The sequence below is a fragment of the Acipenser ruthenus genome, chromosome 4 (assembly GCF_902713425.1).
Source record: "Acipenser ruthenus chromosome 4, fAciRut3.2 maternal haplotype, whole genome shotgun sequence".
NCBI lineage: Eukaryota > Metazoa > Chordata > Actinopteri > Acipenseriformes > Acipenseridae > Acipenser > Acipenser ruthenus.
This window is the reverse complement of record NC_081192.1, coordinates 77,074,521-77,095,696: the sequence shown is the minus strand read 5'-3', so window position 1 is coordinate 77,095,696 and position 21,176 is coordinate 77,074,521. Positions and strand designations below refer to the sequence as shown.

Below are 21,176 nucleotides of genomic sequence, written 5' to 3'. Positions count from 1 at the left end.
TTATTTAGGTAGTGGTGCACATATCACTTGTTACTTGTGGCCAGTTACTTGTTACTTGTGGGCTTTTTACTTGCCAGACCTGCACATAATGTTTGTGTAACAGGGTGTTCTGTTACTGTGTGGGTATCTGCTGAAATATGAGAGAGACACAGTGGGTTTGAGGTTGAAATGCATCAGGCATCCAGGTTATTCACAATTAAAGGGGGTTGCAAAATGGGAGGTCCCGCACCAGGAACCTTCTCCCTATAAAAACTAAATAAATTTAGGATTAAAATCCTGTAAATGAATCCCTACCTATGGTCCTAAGGATCCCAGTTAAACACAAGGTGGTCCTCGGTTTTGGTTCACTCACATTGGTAATGGGGCTTACATATCACAGAACAAAGGACTGGCTTTTCCAGACCCTTTTTAAAGGCATGTGGCCAACTTTACTTGATCATCAATTAGTCAATTAACACCTGGCCACCTGCTGTATATTAGGATTCCATTAGACAGGGAGGGAAGTCTAACCTCCCAGCCCTGCCATATCTAGCACAAACTTGTTTGTGATTTTAAAAAAATTATGTATTTATAAACACACCAAATGTTATTTATAATCAAACATAAAACATATTGGGGGCTCCCGAGTGGCGCATCCATAAAACATATTTTACAGGGGCAAGCCTCAGCCCTGCCACCGTTTGGTTCAGTGGTTTACTGGTTATTTATTTATCTAGAGTGCACTTAAGTAAATAACAATGATACCACTGTGGAGGAAAGAATCAAGCTGGCCGAGGCATACGAAGATGCTGTCATGGCAGTCCGGGGAGCAAGTGCCACGCCACCTAAAGAGACTCCAGGGAATCCCATGACGAAAGCAAGTCCTGACAGCAAGGTAAATACCCGACAGGCTAACCGGAGTACGAACCAGTGGTCCCCATGGTTAGTACCCAACTGGGTTAGAGAAACTCTCCCTACCACACTCCTGACTGGGGGGCGGGACAATGGCAGTACAACCCCAGAGTCTCCACCTTCTTTAATTTGTTTTAGGTGTAATGAGCCGGGGCACAAGATCACCAAATGCCCACTCATGGAGTGTGAGGCCGGGCTCATACCAACACATCAACCGGCAAGTATTACAGAGAAAACGGGTGGGGGGTCTTCCTATCAGGTGACAGTGTATGCTGGAACAAGGAGAACCCACGCATTACTGGACTCTGGGTGTCGGTAAAAACTCATTAGGCAAACACTCCTAGGGGGTGTGTCCTGGCAGCCATTACAGTCAGCGGTTATTGCATGTATCCATGGCGACATCAGGACATACCCTACCACAAAAATCAAATTGTGTATTCAAGAGCAGACCGCGAACATAGTCATGGCGGTCGCCAAGAAATTGGTGTATACTGTGATCATTGGGCAGGACTCTCAATTATTTATAGCCTCATTGGGACGAGACAGGTTTGTGTGGCCACCCCAACCCAGGTATTAAAGGAGAAATCAATTGGCAAGATTTTCCCTTTTACAATCCGATCTGTTTAACCCAAAATTTTGACCCTGAAAAACAAGAAAGGAGTGGAGGGCAGAGCAAGCTGAGGGAGCCAGTCACAGAGTGGAAGAAGGGGCAGCTGCAGAGAAGCCCCAAGCGATGAAACAGAGTGGAAAAGGGGTAGGAACACAGTGTAACCTACCAGGGGTCAGCAAACCCATAGGAACAGGGATATAGACTTGACGGAGGAACAGGGTAACGACTCTGTTCTCCAATTTGCTAGAGAAAGGGTTTATTATGTCAAGGGGAAAATGATTGATAATATGATACCAATAACATTTCCGTATTACGCCATAATGAACCAGTTATATCATTTGTCACGGACCTCGGTCTTTTCGGATAGATGTGCTTTGGCTGGCCCATGACATTCCGTATACGGGGCACCTCGGTCGTGAAAAGACCAAGAGAAGAGAAGAGAATTCTGGCCAGATTTTTCTGCCTGGGAGCCTTTGGTGATATACTGAAATATGTGGCATCATGTTCAGAGTGCCAATTGACTGCCGCAAAGGGGGTTAAGATGGCACCCTTAGTTCCACTACCATTTGTTTCTATGTCATTTGATTAGATTGGGGTATGTCTCATGGGCCCTTTGGATGGTACAGAGTCAGGATATCGATTCATTTCAGTGATAGTGGACTGGACTCGATATCCTGATGCGTACACTGACAGCTCAGTCTGTGGCGGAAGAGTTGGTAAAGCTGTTTTCTTGGGTAGATATTCAGAGGGAGATAGTCACTGTCTAAGGTATAGCGTCTATAAAGCTCAGAATATTGTTAAATATGTGCTCGAACTTAGGGACCACCTTGAATTGGTCGGCTGATTGGCAAAGGAAAATATAGAAGCAGCACAACATGTTCAGGAGCAGAGATATAATCGTAATGCTTGAATTAGATCATTTCAACCAGGTGACCGGGTGCTACTGTATCTCCCCTCAACAGTGTGTAAATTGTTTGCAAAATGGCATTGTCCCTTTGAAGTCATTCAGAAAACTGGCACAGTAAATTATGAATTTATGACAAGAAAATAAAATTTACCATATTAATTTGTTAAAACCTTGGAGAGAGAGAGAGAGAAGTCATATTTGTTTCCCCTCTCCCTCTGGAGGCAGATCTGGGTCCCTGCATGTCCACTGAACAGTCAATGGGCATTCTGATGGGGGAGAATCTAAACCAGTTACAGAAAAGAGATCTAGAAAATGTAATACAACAATTTGGTGTTTTTTTCTAAAAATCCAGGTAGGACCAATTGGATAGAGCACGCCATAGTCACATAGCCAGAAACAAGGGTGAGAGAAAGAACATACCGAGTACCAGAACAACAGCAGGAAGTGGTATGGGAAGGTGGAGGTGATGCTAAAACTTGGAGTGATCGAACTGTCGCAGAGCGAGTGGTGTAGTCCGGTGGTGTTGGAAACTAGCCAGACGGAACCATTAGTTTCTGCATGGACTTTTGCAAGGTAAATTCCCACTCCAAGTTTGATGCATACGACCTGTTGGATCGACTGGGAGTGGCTCAGTTCATATCCACCCTTGATCTGACAAAGGGCTATTGGCAGATACCGTTGACAAAACAATCACATGAGAAAACAGCTTTTTCAACACCTCAGGGTCTTTTCCAGTTCCGCATGATGCCCTTTGGCCTACACAGAGCCCCGGCAACTTTCCTGCGCCTTATGGATAAAGTGCACCAGCCTCATGGAGAGTATGCGGCTGCATACATAGATGACATAGCTCAACATGGGCGTCAATAAGGGAAGCGGAGCTCAAGGCAAACCTGGGTAAGTGCGCTTTTGGAAAAGAGGAGGCAAAATACTTGGGCTAGGTTCTGGGAAGGGGCAAGGTGAAGCCAATAATTAATAAGGTGCAGGCTTTGTTGGAGGCGCCCATTCCCAGAACAAAACACCAGGTTAGGTCGGTGCTGGAGCTAGTGGGTTATTATAGGTGATTTATTCCACACTTCACATCTATAGCAGTCCCACTCACCGACCTAACCAAAAAGAAAGCGCCTGAAAAGATAAAACAGTCCACAGACTGTCAAGGGGCTGTCGATACCTTAACAAAAATATCTGAGCCAAGCCTCAGCATTAATACGCCCAGTTTTTACCAGACTTTTTATCTTACAGACTGCTGCGTCGGAGGTCGGTCTGGGGTCCGTGTTGTCCCAGGAGGTAAGGGGGGAGGAGCATCCAGTGATATTTATCAGCCACAAGCTCCTTCACAGAGAAAGAATTATGCGGTCATAGAGAAGGAATGCTTGGCCATCAGATGGGCGGCGGAAGCCCTTCATTATTACCTCCTGGGACGAACCTTCACACTGGTTACAGATCATGCCCCCCTGAGGTTCTTTACACAGTGAAGGACACCAATGCACTCTTTGCAACCCTTCTCCTTTCAGGTGCAACATCTGTCAGGTAGGCTGCACAGAAATGCACATTTTTTCTCATGAGAGGGACAGGGGCAGGAGGTGTCCGAGTGTCGGGGTGGGGGGGGGGGGGGGGGGGGGGGGTAATGGAACACACTTTAAGTATAGAGTTGGCTTCCGGTGGCCATTCATTTGTAACAGTGTTAACAATATACAAATTCGGATCTTTACTGGTCTTGGTTAGAGCTTTTAATTGTCAGAGTAGACGTAGGGTCACAGCTATTTCTAAATGTCCACCTTTATTGGACTAAGCTAGATATTCATACCTGTTCAGATACACTGCAGAATGAAGAATCTGGTTTGGGATCTCCAGTACGATCAGAACTTTATAGAAGATGTATTTTGTAACATACAGTATATTTAAGTAGCAAGTAATGTATACTAGATATACAGAAATAAAGACATTTATATGGAAGCACGCCTTTACATGTTTACTTACCAGCAGGTTCTCTGGTTTGAGGTCCCTGTGCACCACATTTTTACTATGAGTGTAAGCCAGTGCCTGACAAAGGTCAATGATCATTTGAGCTGCGTTGTGTTCAGTGAACTTCACACTCTCTGTGATGGCATCAAAGAGGTCCCCTCCGTGAACAAACTCCATGATCAGATAGATCTCACTATCAGTTTCGTACTCCTCCAGCAGTCTCACAACGTTCGGGTGAGAGAGGCTTTTAATGATCGAGATCTCATTTTCTATCATGTGCTCCTTCCCCTTCAGTTTGGCTTTATCAATAATCTTCATGGCGTACAGCACGTCTGTGTTTCGAAGCTTGCACTCCTTCACAACTGCAAAGTTCCCATCCCCAACAGTTCGACCAATCTCATAAAAGCTCTCTATGTCACTTTGTGTTTTTATGTGTCTAGTCTTTACAGCACATATATTTGTAGAATCTTTTTTAACATCTTCTTCCTGGCTCATTGCTGGAGTTTTTTCCTTTTCTATTTTCTCAGTAGCTTCTTCCCCTTGCTCTACTTTTGCCATCTTTTTGTGAAGTTCTTTCTTTTTATTGCTTTTTTCAGAGTTTTCTTCTGCTCCAGAGCTTTGCTTTTCTGCGTGATTGTGGTAATTCTGTTGATGAATCTCATCTACTTCCCCCACTGCAGATTCATGAATTGCTGTGTTTGGTTCCTTTTGTACCTCTGGATTTTCTTCTTTTTGTACCTTCTTCCTTTCTACCTTGTGTTGTCCATGAACAGGAGACATTTCTTTGTGTTCATTATCCCTCCTGGAGCATTCCTTACAAGTCTTTTTGATGTCTTTCACATCTGCTCCCTCTTCTTTTTCTTCCTTGAAGTTTTCCTGCGATGTTCTAGAACCCCTCTGCCTTAGTTTTTTCTTTTCTGAGTGTAGGTCATCAGGCTGCTCTTTTCCCCTCCTATGGACTTCCTTTCCAGGTGACCCATCTCTTTCTCTGGTAGCATTGCAGTGCACTTTGAGCTGTCGTTCTCTTTTACACTTTTCACAGTGTTGCACAGCATAGGTGACTGCTCCTTTATCAATTATCTCATCTCTTAGTTGGTAAATCTCCTTTGCTCCTTTCCTCTCAGTCAGCTCTTTCTGTTCTTGTTCCAATTGTTCCTTCTTCCACTTTCTGGCTTTCACTCTTTCCTCTTGCCTGGCCTTGGCCCTGACTCTTTCCAGGTTCGTACCAAGGTGTTGCTTAGCAACCTCAGACTCCTCATCAAAGCTGCTGTCTGCCTTGGAGCCCTTATGATAATTCTTGGGCTTCTGAGAACGCTCCCATTCTTTTTGAATTAGGCTCTGGGAATACGGACTATCAGGATAGAGATCCTCCAAAACCTCCTGAACTTCCTTCAGAGTCAGCTTTTCCCTTCCAGCTGCAACAAAGACATCATCGGCACGGAAGAAATCTGACACGCTACGGATTTCCTTTCCTTTGAGGCTGAATAGTTTTTTTACACGGCCATTCTTCCATCGAGGAAAACCAAGAGCCTCTGATATGTCTGCAACGAGCTGCTCAAAGGTCTGTACAGAACGTCTGTTGAGAAGTATCGTTATCTTCCTCGGGTGTCTCCTCCCTCCCGGCTTCACCACAGTCACTATCCTTGGCCTGACTGGGCTGTCCTCTGAGTGGATTGTGTGGAAAGCATTTCCATGCTGGTGGAACTGCATATTAAAACAAGTCGGGCCGGACAAAGATTTTCCAAACGTCCTGCAGCCTATGGGTGGGTAGACAGACTGAAGTCTACTGACGCTGTTTCTTTCGTTTGTATCCTTTATAGAGATTGGGAATGAGGCTCTCTGGCCTGCAAAGTAAAACAAAAAGCCTTGATTAGCTATCAAATATAATATGAATATGCATTTGAGACCTGCTTTTATAACCTATTGTCCCTAATTAGCTTTTAGTAGTAGGCAACATTGGATATGTAAAATGGTAAGCCAGTACTTGCACTAATGGTATAACAAAAGTGAAGTATCATCCCTGCTACAGCGAAGCAAACTTTGGTGTGGGATGGATCGCTCCAGTTATGGTCAACTACCACATAGTGCAGTCTTCATCAACGTGCACTATTGTTTTTAATTGTGATACAGGTTCTATCAAAATGGAATTTGCTGTACCTCTGTGTTTATTGTTGTTAAAATCAAAGTCTTTTTAAACCAGTCTGCAATTACAACATATAGCTTCACAACACAGCAGTCCTAAAACATAGCTTCTGAGGCTACTCTTGGTTTCCTTTGCTTTCTAAGGTGATTGAATTTTCCTAGTGAAGAAGCATACTCTTGTGGGCAAGTGTGCCCTATGAATATGAAAAAGGTGCTACATTACATTGTCTACTGTCTTGCATTAAGAATGAATTCCCTCAAAGCCTGTTTGGTTTGTTTACAGAACCTGTGTTCAGAAGACTCATGCATTGTTCATACAGTAAAACCTTTACTGGGACTGAAAATTGTGCTGGATTGTTATAAAAAAAATCTAATACTGTATCAAAAAAAAGGTAAAATAACAAAACAATTTGAACCCTTTAAAAAAACAGCTTTACTACTGTACATACACAGAATAATAAACATAATAATGCCTCAGCAAACTTTAAACAGATATGCCTCAACAAAAACTTTACCAGTTATTAGCAAAAGCCTGTTTAAACCGTTCCCATAGAAAGACATTCACGTGTTCATACTGCATGCAGGATTCAGGCACTTTTTGCTTGCATTCAGGTTCTCCATTTTGGTTTTAAGTAGGCATCTTTTCTTTACAGAATGTCTGAAGCAGTTTACCTTGCAGTTTAGAATTTTTCATTAAGCTATTTTTGTGTTGGTTTTGGTAAACGTTCAATTTTTTTTGATCAGCACACATTTTCTTTCAAGAGATAACTCATTGTGATGACATTTAGACATTTAGGGTCAATTGCAGCATACCAGTGATTTAGTTCACTTCAAGTGGACTAAAATGCGGATTAGAAAATCCTGCAAATCTGTACTAATTTAATCCTGATTGCAGCGTACCAAACAGATGATCCCGGTAACTGGTTTAACTGATCAGAACAAGTTAGACCGATAATGGTGACTAATAACCTACAGCTATGGCAAAAAGTTGTACATAACCCTATAGAATTAACACATTTTGCTTCATAAAGTCGAATAAAACCTGCTAAATAATGTTACGTCAATATATTAAATTACATACCGCTTTGTAGTTTTCCATATACTTAACAAAAAACTGACAAATTGAAAAATGTGACAAATTAAAATCTAACATGAGATACTGTACTAGTATTTTGGCTTCCGGTATCTTTTGTGATATCATTTAGTAGTTTATTTGATTACATGGTGTTAAATAAAATATTTAAATTATGTTCACATAGTTTCTATTTTATTTTATTATGTCTCAATCCTAAAATTAAAGGTGATGCCAAACTTTTGCCCATAGCTGTATAAACCCTTCTTTACTAATCTGATATGTGGAATTCAGTGTCAGATAAATATATAAAGGGATCCCTGTACAAAAAGAACGACACATATTTATTACATCAAACATATTTTAATAAAAATAAATATCATGTCTTTTTGTGCGCATTTCAAACTGGCAGATTATACTTGCGTTTAAGCTGCCAACATTACTGCACAGGCACAGACAACTTTAATTGCGTGATATAGTTACAGCATAACTGAAATTGTATTGCGTTAAACTGAAAACAGTATCAAAGGTATTGATTACAAAGTTTATTTTAAATGTAGGGCCTATATATATTAAGAACATAAGACCATAAGAAAGTTTACAAATGAGAGGAGGCCATTCGGCCCATCTTGCTTGTTTGGTTGTTAGTAGCTTATTGATCCCAGAATTTCATCAAGCAGCTTCTTGAAGGATCCCAGGGTGTCAGCTTCAACAGCATTACTGGAGAGTTGGTTCCAGACCCTCACAATTCTGTGTGTAAAAAAGTGCCTCCTATTTTCTGTTCTCAATGCCCCTTTATCTATTCTTCATTTGTGACCCCTGGTCCTTGTTTCTTTTTTCAGGTCAAAAATGTCCCCTAGGTCGACATTGTCAATACCTTTTAGGGTTTTGAATGCTTGAATCAGATCACCACGTAGACTTCTTTGTTCAAGACTGAACAGATTCAATTCTTTTAGCCTGTCTGCATATGACATGCCTTTTAAACCCGGGATAATTCTGGTTGCTCTCCTTTGCACTCTTTCTAGAGCAGTAATATCCATTTTGTAACGAGGTGACCGGAACTGAACACAATATTCTAGATGAGGTCTTACTAATGCATTGTAAAATTTTAACATTACTTCCCTTGATTTAAATTCTAAAGGACGCGCAGAGCAAGTGTACTAAGTTAGTCTTATCCTTCACAGTACTAAGCTAATTCACTTGAACAGGATCATCACGAATCTGATTTGGTACGCTGCTGCAATCACAATCTTGTTTAATCTGATTTAACAGATGATCCACCAGTGATGATTAACTTCTGGTATGCTGCAATCAGGATTGGCAGGTGTACTAACTTTAGTACAATCAAGTGGACTAAGCCTGCTTAATCCACTAGTTAGAAACATCAAGTGGACTAAATTTGGTACGCTGCAACAACTGCACAATTCAGAATGCCTCCAGTGTACATACACAGCGTTTTGCTTTTTGTTTTTTAATACTAGTTTTAAACTTCAGTCAGATTTCTATTGATTTTAGGCAGAAGAAACATAAACATTGACAGGTTCCGGATTGTAGAGGGTATCACACCATTTGCTTCAATACAATAGGGATTTGATGGCAATCCAAAAATCATGAGAATTATACAGAATGCCAGTATGGAGAAGGTCTACATTAGACAGGTCTTACTGTATGTTTGTTTTTGTTGAAAAAGTTTGCATGCAATTACTATTTCATTATAGAGCAACAAGGGGATTCAATCAACACACTTTATATAGACCCTTCACATTCTCGTATACAGTATGTAGTGTAACAAGTTTAGACATGAAGCAAGCACTCCAACATCTAAATTAAACTTGAAAGGAAAAGAGTAAGTGGCTTCAAATAACATTATCTTGTACCTTACTTTTGTATGATGTTTGCAAGCATTCAAAAGTGGTTCTTCTAGCAAATTATTCAAATACATATGCTTTTAGAAGGGATGCAAATGTATCTGACATTTTGGTCCACAGTAAACATAAACAGATCCTAGACCCATTAAAGGACATTAAAACCAGCACAAACATCCTCCTAGAAAGTGTTTTATGAATAATACCCAGTGCTGTATGTTTTTAAAATTATTCACAAAACCAAAGTTTTGTATTGGAGTGTAATACTACAGAAATAATAATAGTATACTAGCGTAGTGTAATACATTTATAAATAATTCTGAGCCATATTACTACTACTGGGTGCATGGGTTACAAAACACATTCTGAGATAACAATACATTGGTAACAATTTTGTGAACAACAACCTCTAATATATTAGAAAGGCTTTTCAAGTGCTAGCTCTTATAACAAATCTGTGTACTAGCAGCATTATTTATAGATAGATAAGGTTCCGTTTCTAATGAATTTTTCACATAGAGGAAGCCATTTAGTTCAAGTTACCCTAAAAAGGCCAATAGCTTTGAATCACAATATGGGTCATATTCTCAAAGCTCTTTACACCAAATTGTTATTAGCACCTTTTTTTTTCATTAAAGAAAAAAGCACCCTGAAAAAACATTAATTAAAAAATCCAATTGATGCCTGTGATTAATACATTTTTGTGACTATTTTGAAGTTAATAATATGTTTCAATCTTAACTGAAAAATAAATCGAGTTATTATTCAAATTGATTAATCTTGTTAATGGATTTATTAAAATGTTTGGATATACTGTTACTTGACTGATTACTGTCTTGTTCACAGTAAAATAACGTTAAAATATGTTTTTTGGGAAAATTTAAAAACTACGTTTATGAGCGATTCAGATTTTGCTGCTGATGTATTTTCTTTAGGTTGTGCTGCACGTTTTCTTCTTTTTTTTTTCTGGTCGGGGGTGGGTGGGGGGGGGGGGGGGGTCTACTTCATTGTCTCGCACCAGGGCCCAGTAAATCCTAGAACTGCCACTGATGTAAGCTAAAGACAGGGAATGCTTTTGACATTTTTGTTCACATATAAACCTGGTGGTGGAGTAAAAGCTGTGATTAGTCAGTGCTGATTAAAACCCAGCACCCTGTGTTTGCTTACAGGAAAACATTATTTTACCAGGAAATGCCAGAGCTTTCTTTCAGGGGAGTCTCACAACACAACATTGTAACAGGACTTGAAATACAAATGGCACATCGTTCTTTTCAGCTTCAGTTTCCAGGGCAACCGACAAAATAAAAAAGGGATTTGCTTTTGTGCAATTAAGCATTTAACTGACAAGGCTGTTGTATACATAAGAACCTCGGGTGCTGGACCAGGGTAGTTGAATGGAGCAGGCTTTCAACAAAAACAGAATTAGCAAGCGTTAAGATCCTGGAACAGATATGCCTTTGAACTTTCTTTAGTTCTTGTTATTGGGTAAATAGACCACTTTTGGCATACCCAGCATGCAATATTCCAATAAAGATATCTCCTAAAGAGGCCCAATGCTCAAGAACCTCAAGGTCTTAACTTCCTTAATAAAGTCTAGGGGAACCTACTGCTGGGAATTTCAGCGAATGCTAGTTTACAGAAACTTGATTGTTGTCACTGTAAATGCCACGGTTCAAAGTGTAGAAACGTACATTTACTAGATTTTCTTGAATCACGTTTCTATACTTCTAATTGGCTGTTGAGTACTTCACAAAGTGAGACATGGAGCACTATTCACTTTCAGGACTCTTAAAGGAATGTTTAGTCATTTTAAATTAATTCAAGTTTGCACTTCAAAGCCTTTTACAGAAATGAGTGTATACTAATTTTTCAAAGCACTGCACAGAAGACTGTGTGATTCTTAAAAATATATAATATATAATAATTATTTTTTACTTCTTTTTTTGCGTAGTTCGTTTTATCAAAACTGAATTCATAATACATTTGTGCATGTAAAAGGGTAGCACTGCCCTTGATTTACCATAAGCAGTTACTCACTTATTACAAAGTGTCACCAAAACAAACATCCATACTGAAAGAGATATCCTGCATAAGTATCTACCTATGAGAATAATGACACTTCATTTTTGGCTGCTGTTGTGCAACACAAGCCTAATCCTAAAAGTTTTGTGGAAGTATCCTGTCTTACCCCGTGTACTTTAAATTATTTAATGGCGCAGAGCTGCTGAGAGAGGGTCCCTCTAACTGATATTCTCATGTGAACGTTGAGTCACTGAGATGGAAAGACAAAAATCTGATCTCTGGTATTGGTTTACAGCACACAGCAGAAAAAAGGCATTAGTGCAGGAGTAGTTTAGGCAGACCTTAGCAGGATTATAAAATTAGTTTTGCTGCCGACGTGTCAGGAAAGCTAGGCCCACAAAATATAGCTACATTTGTGTATCAGATCATTTGACTTTAATATAAGACCTTGTTGACTGTCAATCTTGTTTACATTCCCCAAAGGCATCTTTAGTCGTTGGGACCCATATACAGCCAAAGAGCTATATTTATTTAAAAATGCATGCAATTGTTCATTTGGGATAAAGCCCTCAATACATATGTCAGTACACAGCAGTTTCAACTGTATCAAAACCTTTGAGATGAGAGTAGCTATTAGCTGTGGTACTAGTTTTACAATGAATAAACTAAAATAATTTGAACATAATAGAAATGGATTACAGTAATATGGGGAGGTGGTCCTGGCCTCTTACAGTATAGCAAGTTATTGATTGATTCGGGTGGTGCAGTAATTATTATCATTGCATCGTTTGTAAAACCCTGCAACAACTGTAAACAACATGCTAAAAAGTAACCGCAATAACATAAACGATAATGTAATAGCAGTATGAGCTCTCGTCATGTTTTTTTTTTTTCTTGAACAATACTTTTTGATGACTAATTTAGCTAACTTAATTGGAACCTCCCTTGTATTTTAGAAATGTATTCAGACAGAAATGCACAATGTGAACTCACACTGTTAGATGTTTGATTTTCATAACCTATGTATACAAATTTGAATGATCTCAGTGGTTTTATTTAGATCCACCACAGTTTGAATCAAATGAATAGACCTTCTAGAACGTACTTAAATTTAAATGCAACGTTGTATTACTTAAAGGTAACTCTTACACAGTAAGATATAAGAATAAGCATTGTAAAATTATAATGAAAACATGCATACAAAGACAAGCATACAGGTAAGTTGGTAAAGCATTGTAAAAACCATGGTTAATCGTGATAAATCATAGTAATAATTAAATCATAGGGGCACAGCAGAAATCATCATACAGGTATTCAAATAATGTCAAGTAGACAAAGATTTAGACTAGTACCTTCAGTGTTTTGAAGTTATGGATGAAGTATGTGAATAAACTTGAATAATCTTGGTCCCTTTTAGAAGCAAATTAAAGCTTGATATTGCAGCCTTTCCTACAAAGTCTACAGTAGGAACCCAAAATACTGCTCCATTGACATTATAGAAACAACAAAGTCAATTCAAATCACTCTGGGTACACATTTCAAACTATATCAGGTTTAAATCACGAACAGCTGAAATAGATTCCATTCTTAGTACATGAAAATGCTCATAAAAAGATGACCTTGCTTCTATACAGTATTGTGTTGCTCTATACAATACCTTGTTTCTCTAGTCATTCTGGGTACATTTTTACATAGTTCACACATAATTGTGATGGAAACGTGCCTAAAATAAAAGACAGTTTACCTGAAAATTCTAATATATAGAATTAACTAAATACTTCAGGAATATTCTAAGAACTCTTCAGTTCTGCAAATTGATGCAAATCATCTTGGAAAAAAATTAAAATGGAATGACAAATTTAGATTTTAAAACAGCATTACAGAAAACACAAATTTAATAAAACAAATTCTTGAATAAAAATTGCAATGATACCACCACATATTTACTATATTAAACGAATGAAAAATAGAATCCAGGTTATGAGAGAGAAGTAGTGGAATAAAACAAAGAAGACCTTGGTCTGACGAGAAGTCAGAGGAATTAATTACTAGGAATGTATTAGTGACATTTATTTATGCTTCCAATATATTCAATTGCAACAAACAATAAAGTAAAAGACTCCTGAGTGCATCACATGCCTTGTTCTCTATACAGAACTGAAGCACCCAAGTACATTTCTACTCACCAGACTGTCTCCAGTTGGGGCTTGAGGTTGTCCTGGGGCACCCTTCATGTAAAGCAGGCATTGCAGTAACAGGAGGAAAAAACAACAACAATTACATTCACACAAGCCACCAAACTTTTAATCACCTAACTTGGATCCAGGGAATCACTCAGACAGTGGCAGTTCAGACTCCCGCTCAGAAATCAACTGAAGAGCTCTAACAGGCGGGCTAGATACAAGAGCACCAGGAAAGATGCTTCAGCACTGTGGGTGGAGCCACAAGCGCGAACCCAAAATAGCAACTTAACCACTGACCTCCTCTCAATTCACCTCAACGCGCAGCAGCCTCAGCGCAGCAGTAGGGTTTGCATAATAGGACCATTGCAAAGCACATGGTTAAGGAAGAGCCTGGCAACAGACACCCAAGGCAAGAACAATGTAGAGCAATTTGAATAACCAAAACCCCTTTCAAGATTTTCTGGGATGGTTTGAAACTGCTTGGCAACCATACGGAGTGAGGACTCATCCACAACGATGCACAAATACAGTTGTTTTTTTTTTTTAAATCAGGAAGGGGTCCACATCTATGAGGAATGGAATTAACGTTTAGTATAGTACATCAATTGAAATACCTCATTAAAAGAAAAATTACCGTATAGGAAAAGGGTTTGTACTAAGTAACCTTACTTTTCGTACAGATGCAGAGTTGATACAGTGCATTGTTTTTGAAAAAGGAGATTTTGGATAGCACAGTGATTTAGAAGACCCTTGTGGAAGTTTCCATTAGTAAACTATGGTAAACCATGGCAATGAACCACAATTTAAGGCATGACAAACAATACAAATAAGCATGAGAAATGAATCATATTAACAGATTTAGTTAACATCCATATTTACCATAGAAACACCTGCTGCTGTAATGTGGTACAGTATCAGCAGCAGTGAGCTGTTTGTTTAAAATCCATTGTGTTGTCATTGCTGGAAATGCTCTGGAAGCACATCAAGCATTTCTATCTTGTGATCTTTTCAAAGCTACCATAATAATCACAGTTATATTTAAAATCAGAAATTAGCTGATTGTATTTGTTCATCTGAATAACGGACAGCCCTATGGGTTTCAAAATAATAATATAAAGCACTTACTAGACACCAGTTTGTTAAACTTGGCAGGCCAAGCTACGTCTGCTGATGGTAACTGACATAGGCCACCTCCCAATTAGATACAGTGACATTACTGATAAGGTAGAAACGTTGACACAGATCTTTAATTTCTGAAGAGTCCAGAATGATAAAGCACTATCTCAGCAGTGTTTAATTATTTACTAATATTCAGAAGCTGATACATTGACATCCTTGCCAGGCTTAAAGCTAGATTTCCATTCAGATCCCTGATACAGCTGTAGGAACATAACAGGTTAATATGATTCAGCATATAGGTCTGGAGGCAGCTGGTCTAGTCTCTATGACAACCACAAAGATAAGGAGTGTAGCTTTTTATTCTTTGTAGTTTAAGCTTATTTTTAATTGTACTGAAGCTGCAAAATTGTAATAGAAGAGGTAAAAGGGAGTGAGCCTAGCTCAGTAACCATAGCTACACCAATAAGCAAGGCCCACAGGCTCGACCAGGTTTGACTCCCTTGAATTGCCAGGCGTTGTGGCTGATTCAATATACTTATTGTGAACAATGACAGATATTGTGAGTTTGGAAATCTTCAAGGGCAACCAAGAGGCTGTCTTTGTTTTGGAGTGAGTTTGTACAGTCAGTCAGAGAAAGGGAAGAGCAGGCATAACATCTTGAATGGCAACGCTGCTGTCAACATCAAGCAAGCAAAGTCAGAAAAAAGGAGCTTTTTTAAACTTGAAGACTCCAAAATTGTTTAAAGGACATTAAAATAGAAATAACCTGGGATCGTCATTAAAGAAGAGGACAACTAATGATTTAAAGACTGAATTGACCTATCGGGAATGGTCAGTTTTACTGGAAGAATTTATGTTTTGTTAAACAAAGGCTGAAAGGGGACACCACTCTACAAGACGTCACACATGCTCAACACTGCATCTACTCTGTGAAACAAACTGACTATTCACAATTAAACTAAAGAATAGAAAGGTTTACAGAAACTATACTTGGAGAATGAAATAGAATTTGCAGAAAAGTGGATAGTGGTGTAATGTAAAAAGGGTGTGTGCTATATTTAGTTTTCTTACAAAAAGAAAGGCTAGATTTACTCTTCCATGAAAGTGAATTACAGCTAACAGCTAGAATAGCAAAGCGATCTATTAACTTGAATAAGGGGTGCTGAATCTTATTTTCCTAATTAAAGGATATATATTTAACAGCTGATTGATGAAGAATTAAGAACTATTTTGTAATATTCTATTAATTGTAATTCACTGAATTTATATTCAATTATTTACTTTCTCAAACAATTATACGTACATATTCATATTATTATATTTCCTGACTTAAGAATATAATTAGTCTTACAGAATAGACTAAGTAGATGCAAGTAATGTATTGCTTTCACTTGTAATTGACATTTACACTGAAATTTTGCCTAACCAGTATTGCTTACTGAGATTAATGTGCTGATTTGTAATATTTTGATATTAACCTTCTCTCCTGCTTTTGTACCGCCTTTTATTCACAAACTTTTGATAAAAGTTATAAAAGATATAACACTGTTGCAGGTTTTATTGTGCAATTGTTTCCTCATGATCTTGAGCTCTTTTGGGAGAAATTTGTAACTAAGCGTGCTAACTGAATTAAACCAATGGCTTCATTGGGTAGCTAAACACCCATTCTGCCCCACAGAGCCTCCTTCGGTTCCTTGGTGTAATTTTACAGTGTACTGTCTATTACAATGGCTGTGTTTTTAACTTGGTGTCCAATGTACATATGTGAGACAGCCGTCTTGTCCTCCATTACATTTTCCAGTTTATCCAAAATTTGAATCTCAGTTTTCTTTCCCCAATAAACATTATTATTTACACTGGGGTGTACACAGCATAGCAATGTCATGATTTTGACACAGCTGTTCTCCAGTTTATCCTCAATGTCTCATACTTCTGCAAACTGATAGTATACTTTATCCAATTTATAAGTACTCAATTAGAAGACTCAGAAAGCAAACAATGCAAGGACATTCCAAAGCAGCAACTACAAAGTGTGGGTATTGATCACCAAGTTCATAGAAGGAAATGTGTGCATTTGTAACAAGTGGAGGTAGCCTCTTACAGCAGTTTCAGGTTTTGCAGCCCTTGAATTGAAAACTGAGAAGCATTATTATAATGTAACATGAAGGATGTTGCTGCGTTTAGATCCTGAATGACTGCCACCATACTGTGTGAATCTCTGATTGGTTGGGCTAATGAAGTAAATTGGCTCACCAATAAGACCACATTTTATTATGATGCACGCTTTTAACTCAGCTAAATTGTTGTCTTATATTTAATACTAGCTCTTTAATTAATCATCAGAGTTTACTTAAAGTTGTGAGAAAGTGATACAAAATGGTAACAAATTATAATGAAATATAAGCGCCATCTTCTAATGATGAAATGCTATGATAGTTTGGTTCAGTGGACTAGTTTGCTAGTCTACTGGACTGCTGCCTCTGTGGGAAGCTCCATTATATTTGAATTGCCTCTTTGTAATAAACCTCCCCTTAAAATCAAAACAGACACACAAAAGGTATTATACAGTGACCGTGAAAGCTCCATCAAACAAGTCAAGTGCACACAAAGAAAGATTTTAAAAACAGCTTGGTAATTGTGTTCACAGACTCATTTGTGTTTTTAATATGTAACACTGGGTAGGATTCAAATTATATGTTTCTTTTTACAAATAAACCGCTTGCTATGTTAAACAGGTATTTGTTAAGATTAAACAAACATAAATAGCTTGGAAGCTGGCAATCTAATCAAACCCTGGTGACCTATCAGAGGATCTCATCACCAGAAGCTGTGCTATAGAATGCCTTTTTATCACAATTGGATATGTGGTTCTATAAATGTAAAAATGTAGTCAGGATAATAAACTATACTTTCAATGTCTCCATGTTTATGTAATACTTTGTAACATATTTATTATATTATATCATATATTAGAAATGTGGAACTGATAATTTTACAGTGCATTTTACAGAGTACAATGCTCCCTCAATATCCAATAACTAATTCATTTGGTTAATTTACTGTTAGACCATGTTGACAGCCCTGTTGAAAGTCCTATATTTTCCTGTACACAATTCTTTTTCAGTTTAGATGTAAAGTAATAATTATTTTGAATTATTTTATGTTGTTATATTTATAGAAAATGCATTATATGCTAATAATTCTCTATTTCTGATAGCGCTTTTTGATTTACACCTGCAATGATGGACATGAAGGTGCCAACATTCACAAGTTTGTGGTAAGGAGCTTGATAATATAGTTAGAGCTAAGTGCATGCATTTTAAAATCTATTAGTTTTGGGCAAATAAAATCAAATCATATTTTTCCAGATTGTCCTTACATGGGTCCTTGTAAACAGTATGACCGCTGTAACTGCTAGTTTCTGTTATTGTTGCAAGTACAGTACTTTGGATCCTGTTACCATACTGTTGCCATCCTCAAACAACTCCCCACACCCTCACCTGTTCAGACTTAAGCACAGTAACAGTACCTCTTGAATCGCAGCTATCAAGGATAATGGGTCCCTATGAGTATACATTTACAATGCGGAGACACCAGTAAATAGCCCTCAATCTGTCTGCCGCTGGGACTTAAAACTGTGAAACCCTTCTTATATGAGCATGTTAGACTGCTGAGCTGCAATAAATAAAATAAACACATGAAGTAGACTAAGAAGTAGACTAAGAATGTGACAACGTCCTGCAGGTCTGTGGCCAGATTTAATAAGCTTGTACTCAAGGCCTTTGTCAAGAATGTAAAGCACAGGGAAATAGCATAATGCATGATAAAGGGCAGAAAGGTTAGAGCAAATTTAATTTTCTTTTTTTTTTTTTACTTTATTTTTGGATGAGTCTGTGTTAAAGTGCTTTCAACTGAGTTCAGTAGCTGTTCCTTAGTTCTAGTTACCTACTGTGTACCATAGACAAATACAGAAAAGTCCAGCAGACTAGAGCTGCCAAAAAGTGTCTTTATATTAGTAAACATTTAACAAAAGTGGGCATCCTAACAAAAACATTAAAAAAAACCACATGATTTGAGTAATTGCAATAAGACCCACTCAGAATGACTGCAGACATCCTAAAAGGGTTAAGGCACAGTAAACAAATGATGAAATGAAATGTAAAGCCACTTACTCTTAAATGTTATCAAACCAGAATGAAACAGCTTTGGTGCACGCTGGCTTCTGGGGTGTTTATTTCTAGTTTTCAAACATTAACATTTGTATTACTAGAAAAAAAAAGAAAAAAAACAAGATACAATGTGCAGAGGGGCAAAATCTTGCAAAGAAGCTTAATATTCTACAAACAAGTCACTGTACCTTCTGTGTCCTCACAATGCAATCCTTTCTGGTTCATTTCTTCAGGCTTTGTTTTGAAGGAGTTGATTGGCAAGGGACATCAAAAGAAAGCCCTCGAACATCAGATCTTTTTTTTACAAGATAATTCAACATTGAAAGTCGAAATAATAAAAAAAATAAATTAATAAATCAATCAGCAGCAACACCTAGGAAACAACATTCAGCCCTCTGAGCAAAGTTCTCTTAGCAAACAGATCCTGCTCCCTCTTTTCTTTGGTACTCAGGGGCCTCCCGGAATATTTGCTCTGGTGTTGGGTGCTTAGGGATGATACAGTGCAGCCAGGCAACCGGAATACATCAGTGGGGTGTATATTAGGCAGTGTGTGCCGTTGTATCGTTCATGAACACAGTGTCGTAGGAACACCATGGCTGGGCATTTTAAAAGGAGGTCACTGTATTATTGTGACCACTTCAGAGGAAATGACAAATTATCACAGAGCCTTTCACAATGGTAAGAAGCTATCCATTTCAAATGTGAGAATTGAATAGGATAGTTGAAGCTGAGGGTAGTGGGAGGGGCTCATCACAAAACACATTAGCAGCCAGTGTCTTCCTGTCAGTTTGATAATGAAATATGAAATTGTCACTGCTGTGCAAGTTCAAGTGTCATATACTGTAGCGCGCCCCTGATTTGTTCTGACAATCACTTTGATTCTTCTATTCAGCTTTAAACTGAAAACATGTCTTAATTTAATTGAGGGGAAAATTATGCATGTTGGGCTGTCAGTTAAGTAAACTATATTTGTAGATATTTTGTTTCATTTTTTTGTTTCAGGGTATAAACTATTTACATATATATATTTTTTTAATTTAAAACTAATTTTTTTAATGTATTTAGCAAACCACACTCAATTGAACTGTTTCTGACAGATTCAGTCAGTCATTCAGCAATCTTTCAATTCAGAGCAGTAAGAAGATAGGGGCCCAGAAGTGTATATTTGCCTAGGGCCCTGTGAGGGATTAATCCAGCCCTGGTTACGGGAAAAGTCAGAATCTGGTCAATCTGAAATTTTACTGGTAAAGTTCAACATTTACTAAATAAGGTGGTCAATGTGCAACAATGATGAAGAAAGAAATTGCTTTTCAGACATTTACCGGTCAATCTTATGATTTACCGAAGCATTTTGATAAATGCAGGCATATCATCTAAGAATGTATTCATTCCTCCATATAAATTGTGAATTAACAAAATAATCATTAATACAGAAGAATATATTTAGTTTTTGCATACACATTTTCCATTAACAAAAAACATTGATGTTGAACAATATATATATTTCTGCATACAAATGTTCCAGTAACAAAAAGCATTAATGTCAAACAATATATTTATTTCTGCATACACCCTTGAAAATTGACCCTTCGGATAATTACCACTGTATTTAGTAAGTGTTGACATTTACTGGTAAAGTCAGATTCTGACTTTTACCTTAACATATGTACAACCACACACACACACTTTAAATATGGTCTGCAATTTCACTGCAATGCCCACTTTAATCCTTCTAGTAAATGCTAAACTAATGCTGGAAAAAGAACAAGACATTAGGATAAGCATCTGAACTGAGTTCATGTCTGCACAAGACAACACATTAACAGCTTTCTTTGGGTGCTGCACAATCAGACAATTACAGATAAAACTGAAGCAGGTGGCAGTAATCTCTGCAATCAGATTATTAATACATTCTTCACCCAGAAATCCCAAACACAATGAAAGCATTTTCCTTTTCTTTTTCATTTTGATTTCTCTTTATCTCTCTCTCGAGATGAGACGTAGCTGTAGAATGACAGGGTCAAGATTAAATAATCTCACTCACTTCAAGTGCAATTTAGTATGGAGCAATGGGAAGCTAAGCACTTCTCTTATTTTATGCCAGTGTGTTTATGCCAAGAGTTTCTGTTGAGCCGGAGATCCGAATCTGTTCATCATTCAGAATACGAAGCCATGCCTGTCCTGTGAAGCGCCCTGCTATGTTTTCAATTTTAAGCAGCATAAACTTCATCTCA

General features: G+C 38.0%; 1 protein-coding gene across 2 annotated transcripts in view; it reads right to left on the bottom strand.

Moving 5' to 3' along the window:
• LOC117399833 (serine/threonine-protein kinase DCLK3-like) overlaps positions 1–19,366 on the bottom strand; it is a 32,723-nt gene extending 13,357 nt beyond the window's left edge. Inside the window, exons 1-2 of one of the 2 annotated variants that reach the window (XM_033999238.3) lie at positions 19,131–19,366; positions 4,386–6,214 (exon numbers count right to left, since the gene is read on the bottom strand). In XM_033999238.3, the coding sequence (XP_033855129.3) occupies positions 4,386–6,214; positions 19,131–19,167 (1,866 nt within the window). In that variant the 5' untranslated portion in view covers positions 19,168–19,366. Of the gene's footprint in view, positions 1–4,385; positions 6,215–13,657; positions 13,889–19,130 lie in introns of those variants that run through there. The other variant, XM_059022839.1, reaches the window with a different exon arrangement.
• Between the last annotated feature and the right edge of the window lie 1,810 nt (positions 19,367–21,176).